This window comes from Mizuhopecten yessoensis, unplaced genomic scaffold (assembly GCF_002113885.1).
Source record: "Mizuhopecten yessoensis strain PY_sf001 unplaced genomic scaffold, ASM211388v2 scaffold9501, whole genome shotgun sequence".
Taxonomy (NCBI): domain Eukaryota; kingdom Metazoa; phylum Mollusca; class Bivalvia; order Pectinida; family Pectinidae; genus Mizuhopecten; species Mizuhopecten yessoensis.
This window is the reverse complement of record NW_018408079.1, coordinates 434,372-448,643: the sequence shown is the minus strand read 5'-3', so window position 1 is coordinate 448,643 and position 14,272 is coordinate 434,372. Positions and strand designations below refer to the sequence as shown.

The window sequence follows — 14,272 nt, the reverse complement described above, 5'->3', positions numbered from 1 at the left end:
ATAATGTACTTACTGCAATGGCATAAACCTATGGCTAAAACATTTTGATAAAAATAAAAATGATCAAAACGCTTAAGTTTCATTTGTTTCTATAAAAGTTTAAAATATTCGCGGTGTGGAAATGTTGAATAAAGCGCGAAAATATCCACACTAACATATGTAAGAAACATAAAATGTATCTTTGGCTACGCGAAAATTCCCACACCGCGATAAGTTTAAAGAGTCAAAACGCGAAAATTTTCACTTGCGAGACTGCCCACTTTCACAGTAGTTTTTGCAGTATGTTTGTGTAGGCCATTCAACCTCGTTTAATCAGTACCAGCACTGACAATACGCCCTATATAACTTGTCCCATTTACATTATTAATGTCAAATCAACTAACATGTATTGTAATTTTCCTGCGTGTTCGGAAAACGGGGTTGATCAAGGTAATGTTTGTTTACAGTTGCCGGTGTCGTTATCAAGATTCAGAGAATGTTATCAGAGATCGATATGTTGATGCGATATCACTATCTAACAAACACCACTGTTTGTTTGCTAGGGGTTTAACGTCCTTTCAACAGCCAGGGTCAAAAAAGGATGGGTGTCTAGGGAGACAATAGCCAGGCTCAAAAAAAGGACGGGTGTCTAGGGAGACACAACAGCCAACGTCAATTAGGACAGGTTTCTAGGGAGACCACAGCCAGGGTCATATGAGGACGGGTGACTATGGATACAACAGTCAGGGTCAAATAAGGACAGGTGTCTAGGGACACAACAGCCAGGGTCAAATAAGGACAGGTGTCTAGGGAGACAACAATCAGTGTCATATAAGGACAGATGTCTAGAGAGACAGCGCCGGAAGGAGAAAGTAGATAGAAAAGAACGAAGGCAGGAAAGATTGGAAACGAAAAAGATCCGAAGTGGTGCAGTAGGGGACAGTATATCATTGTTTGTCTCTTCAATGTCCTCTTAGTAGAAGAACCCCCCATCCCTCCAACCCCCGATCCTTCGGGGGGGGGGGGTCTTCTACTTCCTTCAGGGGTCACACATTAGAGCCACCTCGTACGATACCAATGCAGGTCTAAACAGAAGACAAGGAAGTAACCCCCCCGATTCTGCAGGGGATAACGCTTCAGTTATTAATGAAGGACAAACCCCTAATGGTACATGGATATAGGCTAACTTTTTGGTCAAATCGGATTGAGAGAAAAAATCCTTAAGCTGTCCATAATTACAAAAAGGCACAGATATGTTATCTGTACGGGTATTTTTAGGAATACGTTGATCGTATGAATATAAACTGTATTTATCTCATAGCAATTTCAAAAACAAATTCATTAACTTATCGTTATAATGATAGCATGGATGGGCGCGCACAGTTATTCTTAATGTTGGCGGAAACTGAGGAATCCGGAGGAAACCATGTTCAAGTAGTTGACCCGATACCTTTTCATGCGGGGGGGGTTACAGTAAGAGAAGGCAATGTGATGTGGCTCCGGTCAAATTGTTCTTTTTGCCTATGATTCAAGTTCCCAGATACCAGAATTGCACATGTATCTGGGATGCTGAGAAGACATTTCACGATTGAGGCTTCCCAAGTCGAAAAGATTAAAGAAAGGAAATGGAAATGTTGTCATCTGTTTCTTTACAATCACTTATTTAGAGAAACGGGCGATAGCAATAAGATCAAGGATTTAAATGCATATCGTTATCGGGAAAGATGTTAATAGCATTATCTCATACATCATACTTAGTACTTACTCACCGAAACCTCAATACCCACACATTAAATGGATATTTTACTACTTAAACGCACTCGTTTCATAAAAGGAAATTGTAATAAATAATGCAACTTTTAACCCCTTTCTTAGTTGCAAAGATAATACTCTACACAGTGCAGTAACTTTTGTGTACATAAGGGTAGCGAAATCAACGTAACTACCAACACTGGCCACGAGTGTTTGCAACTCCGGTAAAATTACACAGTGCATATTATATTATTATGCCACTATAACATTCCTCCTACCCGTGCGCAACATTTTGAGTACTAAAGATATGTCTAGAAGAATATGAAAGTCCTTTACTTTTACTCGGTTACCTTCATTCCGCTTCGGAGGCAGCGTCGTGAGCCTGGGTATGTTTTAAGGCTAGATCCTTGTGGATATTGAAGGTGCATTGGTGGACAGGGCGGACCCAAATATTTACCTATGTTAATTCTCGAGAAGTTCCTTCTCGGAAGTGGAGGGGAGATTGCGAAGAACAAAGGAGTATTAAGCAAAATATTGCATTACTTGCTAGCTAGCTTTCGAGTGATGTATCTACATGTCGACTCATCCCATCAAGTTTTAGCATATCTTCCTCTAGAAATCATGACCGGTATATTTTGTTGCCATCACCGCTTCACTTAGTTTCACTTACAGTGTAGCTTATACATTATATTTTAGCTATTCAGTAATTTAACAATTTGAATGCATCAATACACTTTTATAGAGACGGGAATACAAGCATGGTGCATTTTATACATTTTAACTTTTTACCAAAATCTGTAAAAACCTGACTGACTTTATTTCATGACGCAGCAAAGAAATTGTTTATATACAAACAAATTCCCACGAATTATTTGATGTGTCAAGCTGAATGTATAAATAAAAAGGAGAAATCTAATTGAAAGCTTCAACAGGAGAGTTTTTTTAAGGAGTCCCTTTATATCATAAAGAGTTAATAACGTGTTGATACAAGCAAAAAATACTTGACAAAGTTTTATTTCTCCAAATAACCCATGTAGAAATATTTCATTTACGATTTCAACAGTTATGTATTTTTTCTCTGGATCAGAAAACAGTTATGTTAGCTGTTCATATCCAGAAATGAACATTTGTCTAAAATATAAATATGTCTGTAGTATAAGAAATTAATTTCAAACATTCCTGTGTGTTAACTAACAAATAAGTCAATCAACCAATGAAAACTGTCCGAAACAATGCGCAAAAAAAAAATATAACATGGGAAAGGAACGTAAACTTCATTATAATTGCACAAAACTGAAATGTGCTAAAGTCAAACAATACATTATTATTGAAGCCATATTGATAAACATAATGTGTCCACATATATCATACTTGGTTTATAATTCTACCTCAGAAACAAGCATTTAAATTATCAAATCATGAAGCTCTGAAACTTGATAATGTTCAGATGAAGTAGAACAAATTGAGGCACAATGGAAACACTTCTTGAACATCTCAATGACATTCTTTCTAAACTTCTTTCCCACAAACACGTAAATAAAGATATTAATACAAGAGTTCGTTAGATACAATGTGTTTATAGTCACTGAAAAGGAGATCGATACGGTCCAATCGAACATTTGCGCAAACCGGGGTAAAACTCCAAGGGTTTGCACGACCATGAATATGGCAATGATTATAACAAGACTGAGAGTAATGCTGTCGTTTTTGGTTTTAGGTGATCTGACCACGCCAAGGTTTAATCGTATCTTCCTCGTTTTTGCCAGCTCCTTTATAATGAAAATATTCAGTCCTAACAGCAAAGTAAGAGGGAGAACAAAGTATGTCGCACCATATAACCATGTTAAGTACACTTCCTGGAAGAAATAACTTTTGCCGAACTCTGTATACAATACTTTAAAACATGTGAAAGATGACGTCATGTTAACACATGTAAAAGGATTGTCTGTATATGCTAATAATAGCGGAATGTTGTAAACAATAGAAAAACAGACAATCCCTAATATGAGAGCAATCGTCTTTCCTCTACTTCTGAAGTTGACGCATTTCAACGGATGACAAATAGCTATGTATCGCTCAACAGATATTAACACAAGAATGTACACATTGAATTGTTGTGACGTCAGCATTACATAATCAGAGATATTAAGTTCTAAAGCATTTACTAGATAACCATTGACTAAAACTGTCGATAACAACACAGGAAGAGTTAAACCAAGGAGACCTCCTGTTACCAATGTAATATCGGAGAGTACCAGGACACGGAGAAGAATGTCATTTACTGACGCCTTTTCTTTTTTCCATAACACTATGGCTGTCAATATGTTTCCAAAGTATCCGAAAACCGCCAATACCGGGAAAAGTATTCCATATGAAAAGAAAATTGTATCCGATATATAAACGCCAACAGGTAACACATATTTGGTTTCCGTAACGTTGGTGCCGTTATCAAAACTGGACATCTTTAGAAACTTGGAACGTTGAAACAGCAAAAAGGTCCACTCTTTGATCGAGATTCACTCAAGCTGTGATATCAATGCTGTGTCGTGTTGGTGAAATATTACCTGATTTTATGTTAAAGATACAAATACATGATTTCCAACGATTCGGATCAATGACCTACCAAAGCCTTTATTAGCCATTCATCTAAAGGATACCTACCACAAAGGGTCCACCAATGTTGTTTACTTCCTGGTTAAGCTATTCTGTAATGAACCAATCACAGATTAGATCGATGGAAATGAACAATAATAATGCATTTGATTGCTTGAATTATTTAGATTTTTCCTGGATAAAATGTAAGCCAGGGTTTAGTTGCAGCATCATATGAAGTCATTAATGAGATATTAGTATCTATTTACTTAGTATGACTGTTAAGTCACTCTTAAGACTGTCTAGATTGTATGAAGGCTCAAGTAGGTGCGTTTATCTTTAAATATGTGTGAAGGTATTTAATACCTGTGTTAGCCTTTTTAGATTGGTTTGATTGTTAAGTCATTAAAATTGACAAGTCATTGTGAGTGTTTATTCATTATCTCTGTAGTATTTAGTCTACATGATTAAATCTGTATAACTATTCAGTGTGCTACAGATTTATAGACAGTCGACCTGTAAGCCAATATAATTGGTTAATTAGTATGATTATTTATTTAAAGTGTTGAGTCTATATGATAGTTTAGCCTGTTTAGTGTTTCATCCGTATCAGTAAGAGTATTTGGTCGTGTGATATTCCGTCTTTGCGTATTGCAGAGTTATCTTCTCTTGGGAGCAGGGATTTATTGTTACGTCATTGTTTTGTGCGGGGAAATTACGTTTTTTTTCTCAAAATTGGATGACGTTCCTCTCAAAAACAAGTGACGAAACAATCAATCCCTGTTCCCAAGAGAAGATAACTCTGCAATACGCAAAGACGGAATATGTGTTTTGTCAGAAACTGTGTTTAATCAGTACGAATGTTCAATCAGTACGAGTATTTGGTCGTGTGCTACATGTGTTTTGTCAGAAACTATGTTTAATCAGTCCGAATGTTCAATCAGTACGAGTATTTGGTCGTGTGCTATATGTGTTTTGTTAGAAACTATGTTTAATCAGTACGAATGTTCAATCAGTCCCAGTATTTGGTCGTGTGATATATGTGTTTTGTCAGAATCTATGTTTAATCATTACGAATGTTCAATCAGTACCAGTATTTGGTCGTGTGCTATATGTGTTTTGTCTGAAACTATGTTTAATCAGTACGAATGTTCAATCAGTACCAGTATTTGGTCGTGTGATGTATGTGTTTCGTCAGAAACTATGTTTAATCAGTACGAATGTTCAATCAGTACCAGTATTTGGTCGTGTGCTATATGTATGATTATATTACGGTAAAAGTAGTATTGAAATTTCCCCTATGTGGCACTCAAAACACCTATTTGTTACTTTCACGCTAAACCGACAAATCAGAGTGCATGGTTAACAGCAACAATGGATAACACCACAATAGACCTGACGTTTACATATTGTGAACTTTTCTTTTCTCGACATTTTTGTTAGCGGGAAATGTACTTTCTTTTCACGTATACCCATGTCTTTATAAAAGAAAACATAATAAAAAGGAATAGTTTTAGTGTCTTGTTGAATGACAGCTATCCTTATTTGTGTACTAATCTAAATTTTCACTTATCTATGATTTTTCAGTATATAGTGTTTCTTATACGATTGATATTGCTGTATTAATCTGTGATTAGTCAGTTTGCTTTGTTATACAGTAATAATGCTTTCAAAGTAGGATTGGTGAATCAAACTTCGTTTAATCAGTTTGATTGTTTAGTCAGATACATTGTACATTCGGAAGTCCTAGAGATGTTCTTCCAGGAAAAACACCTGTATTTCTGTGTGAAGCCTCGAAGCCGTTAACTAGTAAATCACGTATGCAGGCTATAGTGCGGGAAGTTATGCGCAACGTATAACGTTCGGTCACGTGCACTGTAACGCGAGATAAAAAAAAAAATGTCGATACAAGCAACTTACATGACAGTGTCACGCTCGGCCTGACCAATCGTGGACGTTTGGAATCGTGTTGATGTTGTTTAATTCATTGAATCTCATTCACGTACTGACAATGTAGTATCGGATGCAGCATTCGGAATTCTAAAATCGATATCATGGGTTGTATTGCCAGCATGAACGTTTTGTTCATATGCGTAACTTGTTCATTTATTCATATTTGTGATATCTCAATATCATTTTAACGTTTTTCATCATGGTATACTTGTACAGACAAGTTGATATTATTACCGGTGTCATTACTGTAACTATTATCCTCTCTGTTCTTTTTCATTTGACGTGTTCAACTTGAACGTGTGTCTACAATTGTCTTCATCCCTTGGTAATCAAATACTTAGGTCTGTGATGTTGCAGTTGCATTCGTAGAATTATGTACAGGATTACAGACAAATCAAATTAAGCATGATAGCACGGTATGCATTTTGTCGGCAATTCTGTTGGAAATAAACGAGTGTAAATATGAACGTCCTATAGTTCAATGTTTGTATCCATATTTATATGAAATTTTGCAATCATTCAATACATAAATTTCGTATGTATTCTTCAAATCTAAGATAGATCTTCAATAAACGGAACAGCCAACAGCCAGCTATCGCCAATGTAATTATTATAAAGTGGTATGGCGTCCAACAAATGTAGAATTTCCGACATTTGCTGAGACGATCATTAAGCGACATTTATCTCATTACTCGAAATAAAATACTAGAACTATATTTCTTGTCAATAAAGACCTCTGCCTATCAAGTTTTATTTGAAATTAAGTCAGATAAGGTTAGAAATAATTTCAGTATTATTTAAAGTTTATCGTTAAGTAGTAATCTCAATATGAAAATCTCAAAATTTCAAACGTTCACGTCCGGTAATACGTTAATTCCTTGGATATATAATGGAACTAATCAACTCGACTATACAACAGGTGTACGATAAATACACCGAATGCACCGGTTTAGCCATGTAGTCATTCCCCTGACAAAACAAAACAAAACAAAAATGACTAAGCGTCATCCATTTCCAAATTGTCTGTTTTCGTACGTTTGCTAGTTTTGGTGTATTGATAAATATTGCCAGTAAGCAAAATCAAAGCACCGAGAAAGTTTATGGCAGCAGCTACATAGAATCCTACTGCAAAGGAGTCCAAATTGTCCTTCAGAAAGCCTACAAATGAATAAAAAGATGACTTGAAAATGTTTTTTCATTAAGTTATGAATCATGGCGAGGTACTTTCGTTAAAAGACTCCAAACTGTCTTCTTGAAACTGGATTTTGAAGATTTCTTCGTGAAACCTTCAATAAACCCTATGATGGCTTTTAAAACTTTCGTTTTGAACACCAAGATATCGAAAAGTATGTATTATCACTAAAATGCCTTTATCAAACTGGTATCTACTATCCATGAACACCAAGAGGTTTTCGTGAAAAGCTTCTATGAAACGCCAAGAAATCTTCGTGAAAACAGTACGCCAATAAAACAGGCATGCATAAACATCATGATTTCATCTTGAAACTTGAATCATTGAGCACCAAGATATGTTCGCAAAAAACAACCATCAACACTTAACGTCTTTTATAAAGCTATGACTGTAAAGACGTGTTCTTGTAACTGACATATATGAACGACAGGATTTATTCATGACGAGCATCTATGAATGCCAAGATATCTTGGTAGAAAAGGATCTATCAACGTCATGGTGTCTTCGTGATAGGACATATGAACGGGAAGATATTTCTTCGTTTAAACATCTATTAATACCAAAATGTTTTTTTAAACTATAAACGTAAATATATGTTCTTGAAAATGGTTTGTATGAACCATAAGAAGTCTTCTTGGAACGAGGTAATACAGAACTCATTTAAGTTACTAATAACCGACGAAACAATTAAGGACAAATTATGACATCCTACAAACAGAGGTAACACTGCGGTGTCGTGCACGTGCTGATAGCGTGCTACAAAAAGGTGTGTTGATATCTATGAATTTTTGTTTAAGTTTAATCACGTGACTACGCTGGCGCCATCCTCCTCCTCTCCTTCATGTAACTTACCTGTAATTGGTGGACCAAGAAGAGTTCCGACTCCCTGGAAACATATCAGAATTCCGAACGAGCTGGACAATGCACCGGATCCTAAAATATCCGCAAGTATCACTGTCTTCTGAGAAGTGTAGGTGCCAATAAGAAGTCCATACAGAGCCGCAATAATCGCTAATTGTACAAACGTGGTAACGTAAGCGAGAACGAATGTCAGGGTGGACAACAGGAACACTGCACTATTATACACCAACATCCGGAATTTCTTCACTCGTTCTACATCTAGGACGACTCCGGACACTAGGCGACCAATCGTGTCAAAAATACCAGCTATGGACAGAATGAACGCCCCCTGTAGGCGTGTTAGACCGATGAAATCGGCCAGGGATGGAATGAAAACAAGTACCGAACTGAAAGCAAGTGCTAAAAACAAGATGGCGATACACAACGAGGTGAATAACGGATTATTCAGTAGGCTACAGTCGATAAGTTTTTTCTTTGTTTCCTGTTGTGGACTTTTAACAGCATTTTCATGTGAACATAGAGTACATTTTAGAATCCCCAACAGAGAAAATTTGGTTTTGGGGTTTGAGTGAAGTACCGTTGTATCTTTGTCATTCTGAAGACTCAGTCGCTTGGTTGCATTCCTAAAACACAAAATTACCGAAATAAAATTACTTACTTGATATTTTCGACATTTTATAAAGTATCATATGCAACAAATGAAATCAGAACAATGAATTACATGGTACCTGTCTGGCGTTCTCTGATCCCCTGTAATATGTCATGATAAAATAAATCAAATGCTTTGTACGGCTACCGTGTGGATAATACAATCAGACTAGCTTGATCCTTTGATGTCCACCAAAGAATCGCACGGTAGCGTAATGGTAGCATTCGTCGACTTTGAAGTTAGAGGCCGCTCTGTTGTAATATTCAATTAAAGGACATGTATCAGCCCAGCGACAGGTCAGTGTGGTTTTTTTTTACCTGAAACCAATCAAATAGCTTACCGCGTGCATTCATTTTGTTTTTACATTTAAGGAGTGCTGAGAACGTAAGTGAGGTCAACAAGGAACTTTGAGGATTGCATATGATACAACTAACGACAGATCTCTCGTCCTTTATTGTAACAGAAATACACTTACAACTAACCATGGATCACTCGAATCTCTTGTCCTTTATTATAACAGAGATACACGTCACAACTAACCATGGATATGTTGTCCTTTATTTTAACAGAAATACACGTTAGCTGTACTCACGGGTCTGCAGTCCTGCGCAGACATAATGCGCGGTATTTTTCAAGTGGCATGTACAGACAGCCAGCTATACACAGCTGAAGAGCCAATCCTGACAAAATCATCATGGCGCCAGTAAATCGCAGTTCCTTGAACAGACGGTTGATTGCTGGAGGTATCAGGAGAGTTCCGACCCCGCCGCCGGCTGTAGCCAGGCCCACGGCTAAGCCACGTTTCTTCTTAAAATACTGACCGACGATCACCAGCCCGGGGGTGTATGCTAAGGACTTCCCCAAACCTACCAAAAAAGTATGCAATGACACATGTGATGTATGTCCCATATGTGTCGATGGGTTTGTTCTGATTAGTTACCTGGCATGAATACATGTGATGTCTATAATACTTCACATGAACTCACTTTATGTCTTTGATAAAACACATGAATGCACTTGATGTCATTGATAAAGCACATGAACACACTTTATGTCTTTGATAAAACACATGAATACACTCGATGTCATTGATAAAGCACATGAACACACTTTATGTCTTTGATAAAACACAAGAATACACTTGATGTCATTGATAAAGCACATGAATACACTTAATGTCTTTGATAAAACACATGAATACACGTGATGTCTACAATACTTCATATGAACACACTTTATGTCTTTGACATACGTAATGTCTTTGATACTACACATACATACACTTGGTGTCGCTGATATAACACACGAATACACGTGATGTCATTGACATACCATATGAATACATGTACACGTGATGTCGTTGATACTACACATGAATTATGTGTATGTAGAGAACACAAGACATGAATACGCTTGATGTCGTTGATACAAACAAGTAAGTGCAGCTTTGTGTAAATGAGTATTGAGACCTGCTAATACTACCTAATATGATTTATTTCATGTATGTTATAACAACGTCAGTAATTACATATATACCTTTTGTGAATACAATGAAGTCAAAAGCATCACAAACCTTTCAATAATTTTACATATATCCCTTTTGTGAATACAATGACGTCAAAAGTATCACAAACCTGTCAATAATTTCTGGTAAGAATACAATGACGGCACCGTTATAACAAACACATTGAAACTAATATATGTATACAGTGACGTCATTGCAATTACAGATACGTCAATTTTTGTGCGAATGCAGTATATTTACCTACCACAAAACAGTCCATAGCTGAAATACAGAAAGGTGATGTTTGGTCCAAATCCGCTCACGAACACTCCAATAGAAACCAGCAGACCCCCAACGATGACCACGGTCCGACAGCTGTATTTGTTACTAAGGATACTGGCTACTGGGCCTGTAACACACACATTTTACGTCATTTCCGGGTTGAAAAATAAATCAAATCAACGTAATGTAATCAGTTATTTTTGGCGGACGATTGATTTGGAATACTTGGTCTTCTCAGTTGAACTTCCCGGGACTCAAATTTTGCATTACACTTGGAGGTTTTATCAAGCATTGACTTTATAAGACTTCTAAGGCACACACAGCGGTTAATAAATATTCAAATAGACATAAAATGCACGTATCAGTATTCACACCAAAACATTTATTCAATACCAAATAAAAGACGACAGGTCGCACTAAGGGAGATAACCCAAGCAGTAGCCGCGGCTCCCGACTCAAATCTTTCTTGGAGTTCAAGGAGAATGACCCCGCCCGACCTCTCCATTCCGCCTGAAACAGACGAAAGCGTTGTCTTTAGTATCTAGTGAAGTGTTTTCGCAACAACAAAAATAGATCAGTATGGCATTATCCTATCCAACCGGGAAAAGATTACGTTTCGGAACAATCCTGTTTAAACTTACTTCCACTCTGTCACATGCTTAAAATCATCACAATAAACATTTAAAGGTTCTTTGGTGTCCACTTGGCTTAATGGGGCTACTTTACAGTGCAAACTTAGCGTAAGTATGCCACTTCACTCGGACACACGATTTACGTTAAGCTGATGAATTGACCAGTCAGATGTAGACCATTCGGTTAGCCTTTGTATTTATAAAAAGTATACTAACTTTGCTTATCGAATTGAATTCCAAACAGACAGTGGGGCCGATCCGGTACAATTTTAATGTAGTGAAACCATTAAAACATGTACATATCTATGACCAAAGGTCGTAAAACTATCATAATTAGTAAACATCCAAGGTCGTGAAACTATTATAACTGGTATAGATCCAAGGTCGTGAAACTATTATAACTGGTATAGATCAAAGGTCGTGAAACTATCATTACTGGTATAAACTGGTATGGATCCAGGATCATGAAACTGTTTTAACTGGTACAGAACAAAAGTCGTGGAATTTTATTATTACTTTTGTATATACCCAAGGTCGTGTACTTTCGGCCAAGTTTCGAATTGGCTTGTTTTGCTACTCTACGCGAGGGCGGCGCTTCGCTTTTGCTACAACGAAGCGCCATCGGGAACCGTTGGCACTTTCCGTAAACGAGAAATCAAATATATTCTTCTGGTTTATGGTAAAGTGCCATAGGTTATATTATTTCTCGTTTAAGGAAAATGCCGTTGACGGTTCCCGATTGGAGCAAATAGCCGATATTCGCAGGATAAAAATGGAGATCTACACAAAAAGAAATAATAAAAAGTCAAACCGCTTGGAAGTTTTACTTACTCGTAACAAAATGTGCTAGCGCACAACCTAATACACACCACCATCCCCATCCTCTGTCTGGGACCACATATTCCTGCTTCTCCTCCTCCCCGACACTCCCAGGGGACGGCGGACGACCTCCCTCATGGATCTCCAGAAGCTGTGTTAGGTGATCGGCGCTCCCTTCCTCCTCTATCCCTCCGGACTTCGTCACAGAGGAATACTGGTCCGAATCCTCCCCTTGGGAATCCCTGTCGTGTCCACCATCTTCCATTGTATACAACTATATACTGCAAAAACATCACCGAAGGCATTAATATCTAATAACGAATAAAAAAATAATAATTGAGTGACATTAGCCTACATGGTTTTAAGTTTAGGACGAGTGTGCTACGTTGATGATTGACGCAAGTCCTTCTTATTTAACTGAGAGAACACGAGGGGTCACACCAATGCAGCTTCCTCCTCCTTCACCACCATCTGATCAGACTTACTCGTTGAGCTAGAGCCAAACTTAAAGTGATTATAATGGGGCATGTTAACCGCATCATTTAATTCACCGCCGACTGCCCTCTACTGTAATTAGTAGTACTTTATTCTGGTCGTTATACATACGAAGTGCTGTAGCACGCCCCTTACAACTCGTACCGAGAAATAACAAGTGCTCGGATTTTGTGGTCATGCTCACTTAAGATTTGACTTACAGTGTTTCGAAATCTGAAGCTTAGATATAAGTTGTAAAATATTAAAAGGATGTAATTTTTCTTTATCGTGTTCAGTGTTTAGAAGGTTGAAATACTGACCCACATAAAAAGAATTGTGTATATAGTCCACTGTCTAGTATACGGGTCTTCATGCCATACGTACGTTTTTGTAGAGCAATGTTTCATAAAGTAGAATGAAAATAGATTAATACTACTAGTTGAACATACATGTATTAACTTTCCAAAAAATCTACGAAACCCCATGATATACTGGATGACATTTAACATTTGCGGATAATATTTTCGCGGTTATACAAACGTCCATGTTACTTAGTTGTAGCGTCAGGCCCCGCTAGATGTTTCCCTCCTATCCACTCGGCAATGCTTACGGAACAGGTTTCCATGGCAACTTCACAAGTGCATGCATTTGTTTACTTAAGGATTTATGTCCCACTGCCCTGTCGGTTTTTTCCTCTACATACGGTAACCTCCCCTTACTACCGTTTTGGATATAACTGTAGCACATTTTGGCTCGTACACTTCCGGTGTCCTGGTGGCTTAATCAGTTCGATTTTTTAATCCAACGTATTTTGTTGCCTTAAAATAGCAGCGGGATTGTGCACAAGTTATTAAAAGCCCTTTCCGTTATATGTAACAATAATAATTTGTCTACACAGTTTCAAGTGCCCATCACATCCCGTGCGGTAAATAGTTCCTCTCTATTCCCTATATACAGGGAAAGGCCAAGTATATATATCTATAGTTGCATCTAGTAATGCCTATATATATATATATGTTGTCACTCATATTACCTATACCCAATATCAGAGTCAGTATACATAGAGAAAGTGAATTTTGTAGAGCAAAACAAAACCAAAAACAAAACAGAGACTTGTAGGGGCGGGCGTACTAGAATCTGTTCGAGTGAAGAATAATATTGCTGAGTATGTATAATTTAATCGGTTTCAGCAATGGTTTAACAAGTAATTGATTATATTTTCTTTATTTCATCTCCATATGTTATCATGGTATACTATTCTTTTCAAAAATGATATATCAAAGCAATATAATAACCGAGCAATTCTAAATATGTCGACGGCATTGATGAAAAAAATCAGAGCAAAATCAAGTGACGGGGTACTAGGGGGTACTAGGGGTACTAGGAGGTACTAGGGGTACTAGGGGGTACTAGGGGGTACTAGGGGTACAAGGAGGTACTAGGGGGTACTAGGGGGTACTAGGAGGTACTAGGAGGTACTAGGGGGTACTAGGGGTACTAGGGATACTAGGGGGTACTAGGGGGTACTAGGGGTACTAGGAGGTACTAGGGGCTACTATGGGTACTAGGGGTACTAGGGGTAC

At 37.5% G+C, this 14,272-nt stretch overlaps 2 protein-coding genes across 6 annotated transcripts in view; both read right to left on the bottom strand.

Annotated features, from left to right (window-relative positions):
- Nucleotides 1–2,731: 2,731 nt before the first annotated feature.
- On the bottom strand, nt 2,732–4,981 carry LOC110458219 (FMRFamide receptor-like). The gene has a single exon (XM_021509832.1). It carries the CDS (start codon nt 4,191–4,193, stop codon nt 3,135–3,137), a length of 1,059 nt encoding a protein of 352 aa, XP_021365507.1. The 5' UTR covers nt 4,194–4,981; the 3' UTR covers nt 2,732–3,134.
- Nucleotides 4,982–5,998: 1,017 nt separating this feature from the next.
- Nucleotides 5,999–14,272, bottom strand: part of LOC110458207 (monocarboxylate transporter 12-like) — an 18,084-nt gene continuing 9,810 nt past the window's right edge. For 3 of the 5 annotated variants that reach the window (XM_021509813.1, XM_021509814.1, XM_021509812.1), the window contains exons 2-7: nt 12,228–12,496; nt 11,158–11,274; nt 10,748–10,891; nt 9,571–9,844; nt 8,321–8,952; nt 5,999–7,434 (exon numbers count right to left, since the gene is read on the bottom strand). In XM_021509813.1, coding sequence (XP_021365488.1) covers nt 7,274–7,434; nt 8,321–8,952; nt 9,571–9,844; nt 10,748–10,891; nt 11,158–11,274; nt 12,228–12,480 — 1,581 coding nt within the window. In that variant the 5' untranslated portion in view covers nt 12,481–12,496 and the 3' untranslated portion in view covers nt 5,999–7,273. Of the gene's footprint in view, nt 7,435–8,320; nt 8,953–9,570; nt 9,845–10,747; nt 10,892–11,157; nt 11,275–12,227; nt 12,497–12,700; nt 12,726–14,272 lie in introns of those variants that run through there. The other 2 variants (XM_021509815.1, XM_021509811.1) reach the window with 2 other exon arrangements.

What these genes read in the sequence shown, in the direction of transcription:
- LOC110458219 (XM_021509832.1), bottom strand. Translation starts at nt 4,193, where the DNA reads ATGTCCAGTTTTGATAACGGCACCAACGTTACGGAAACCAAATATGTG.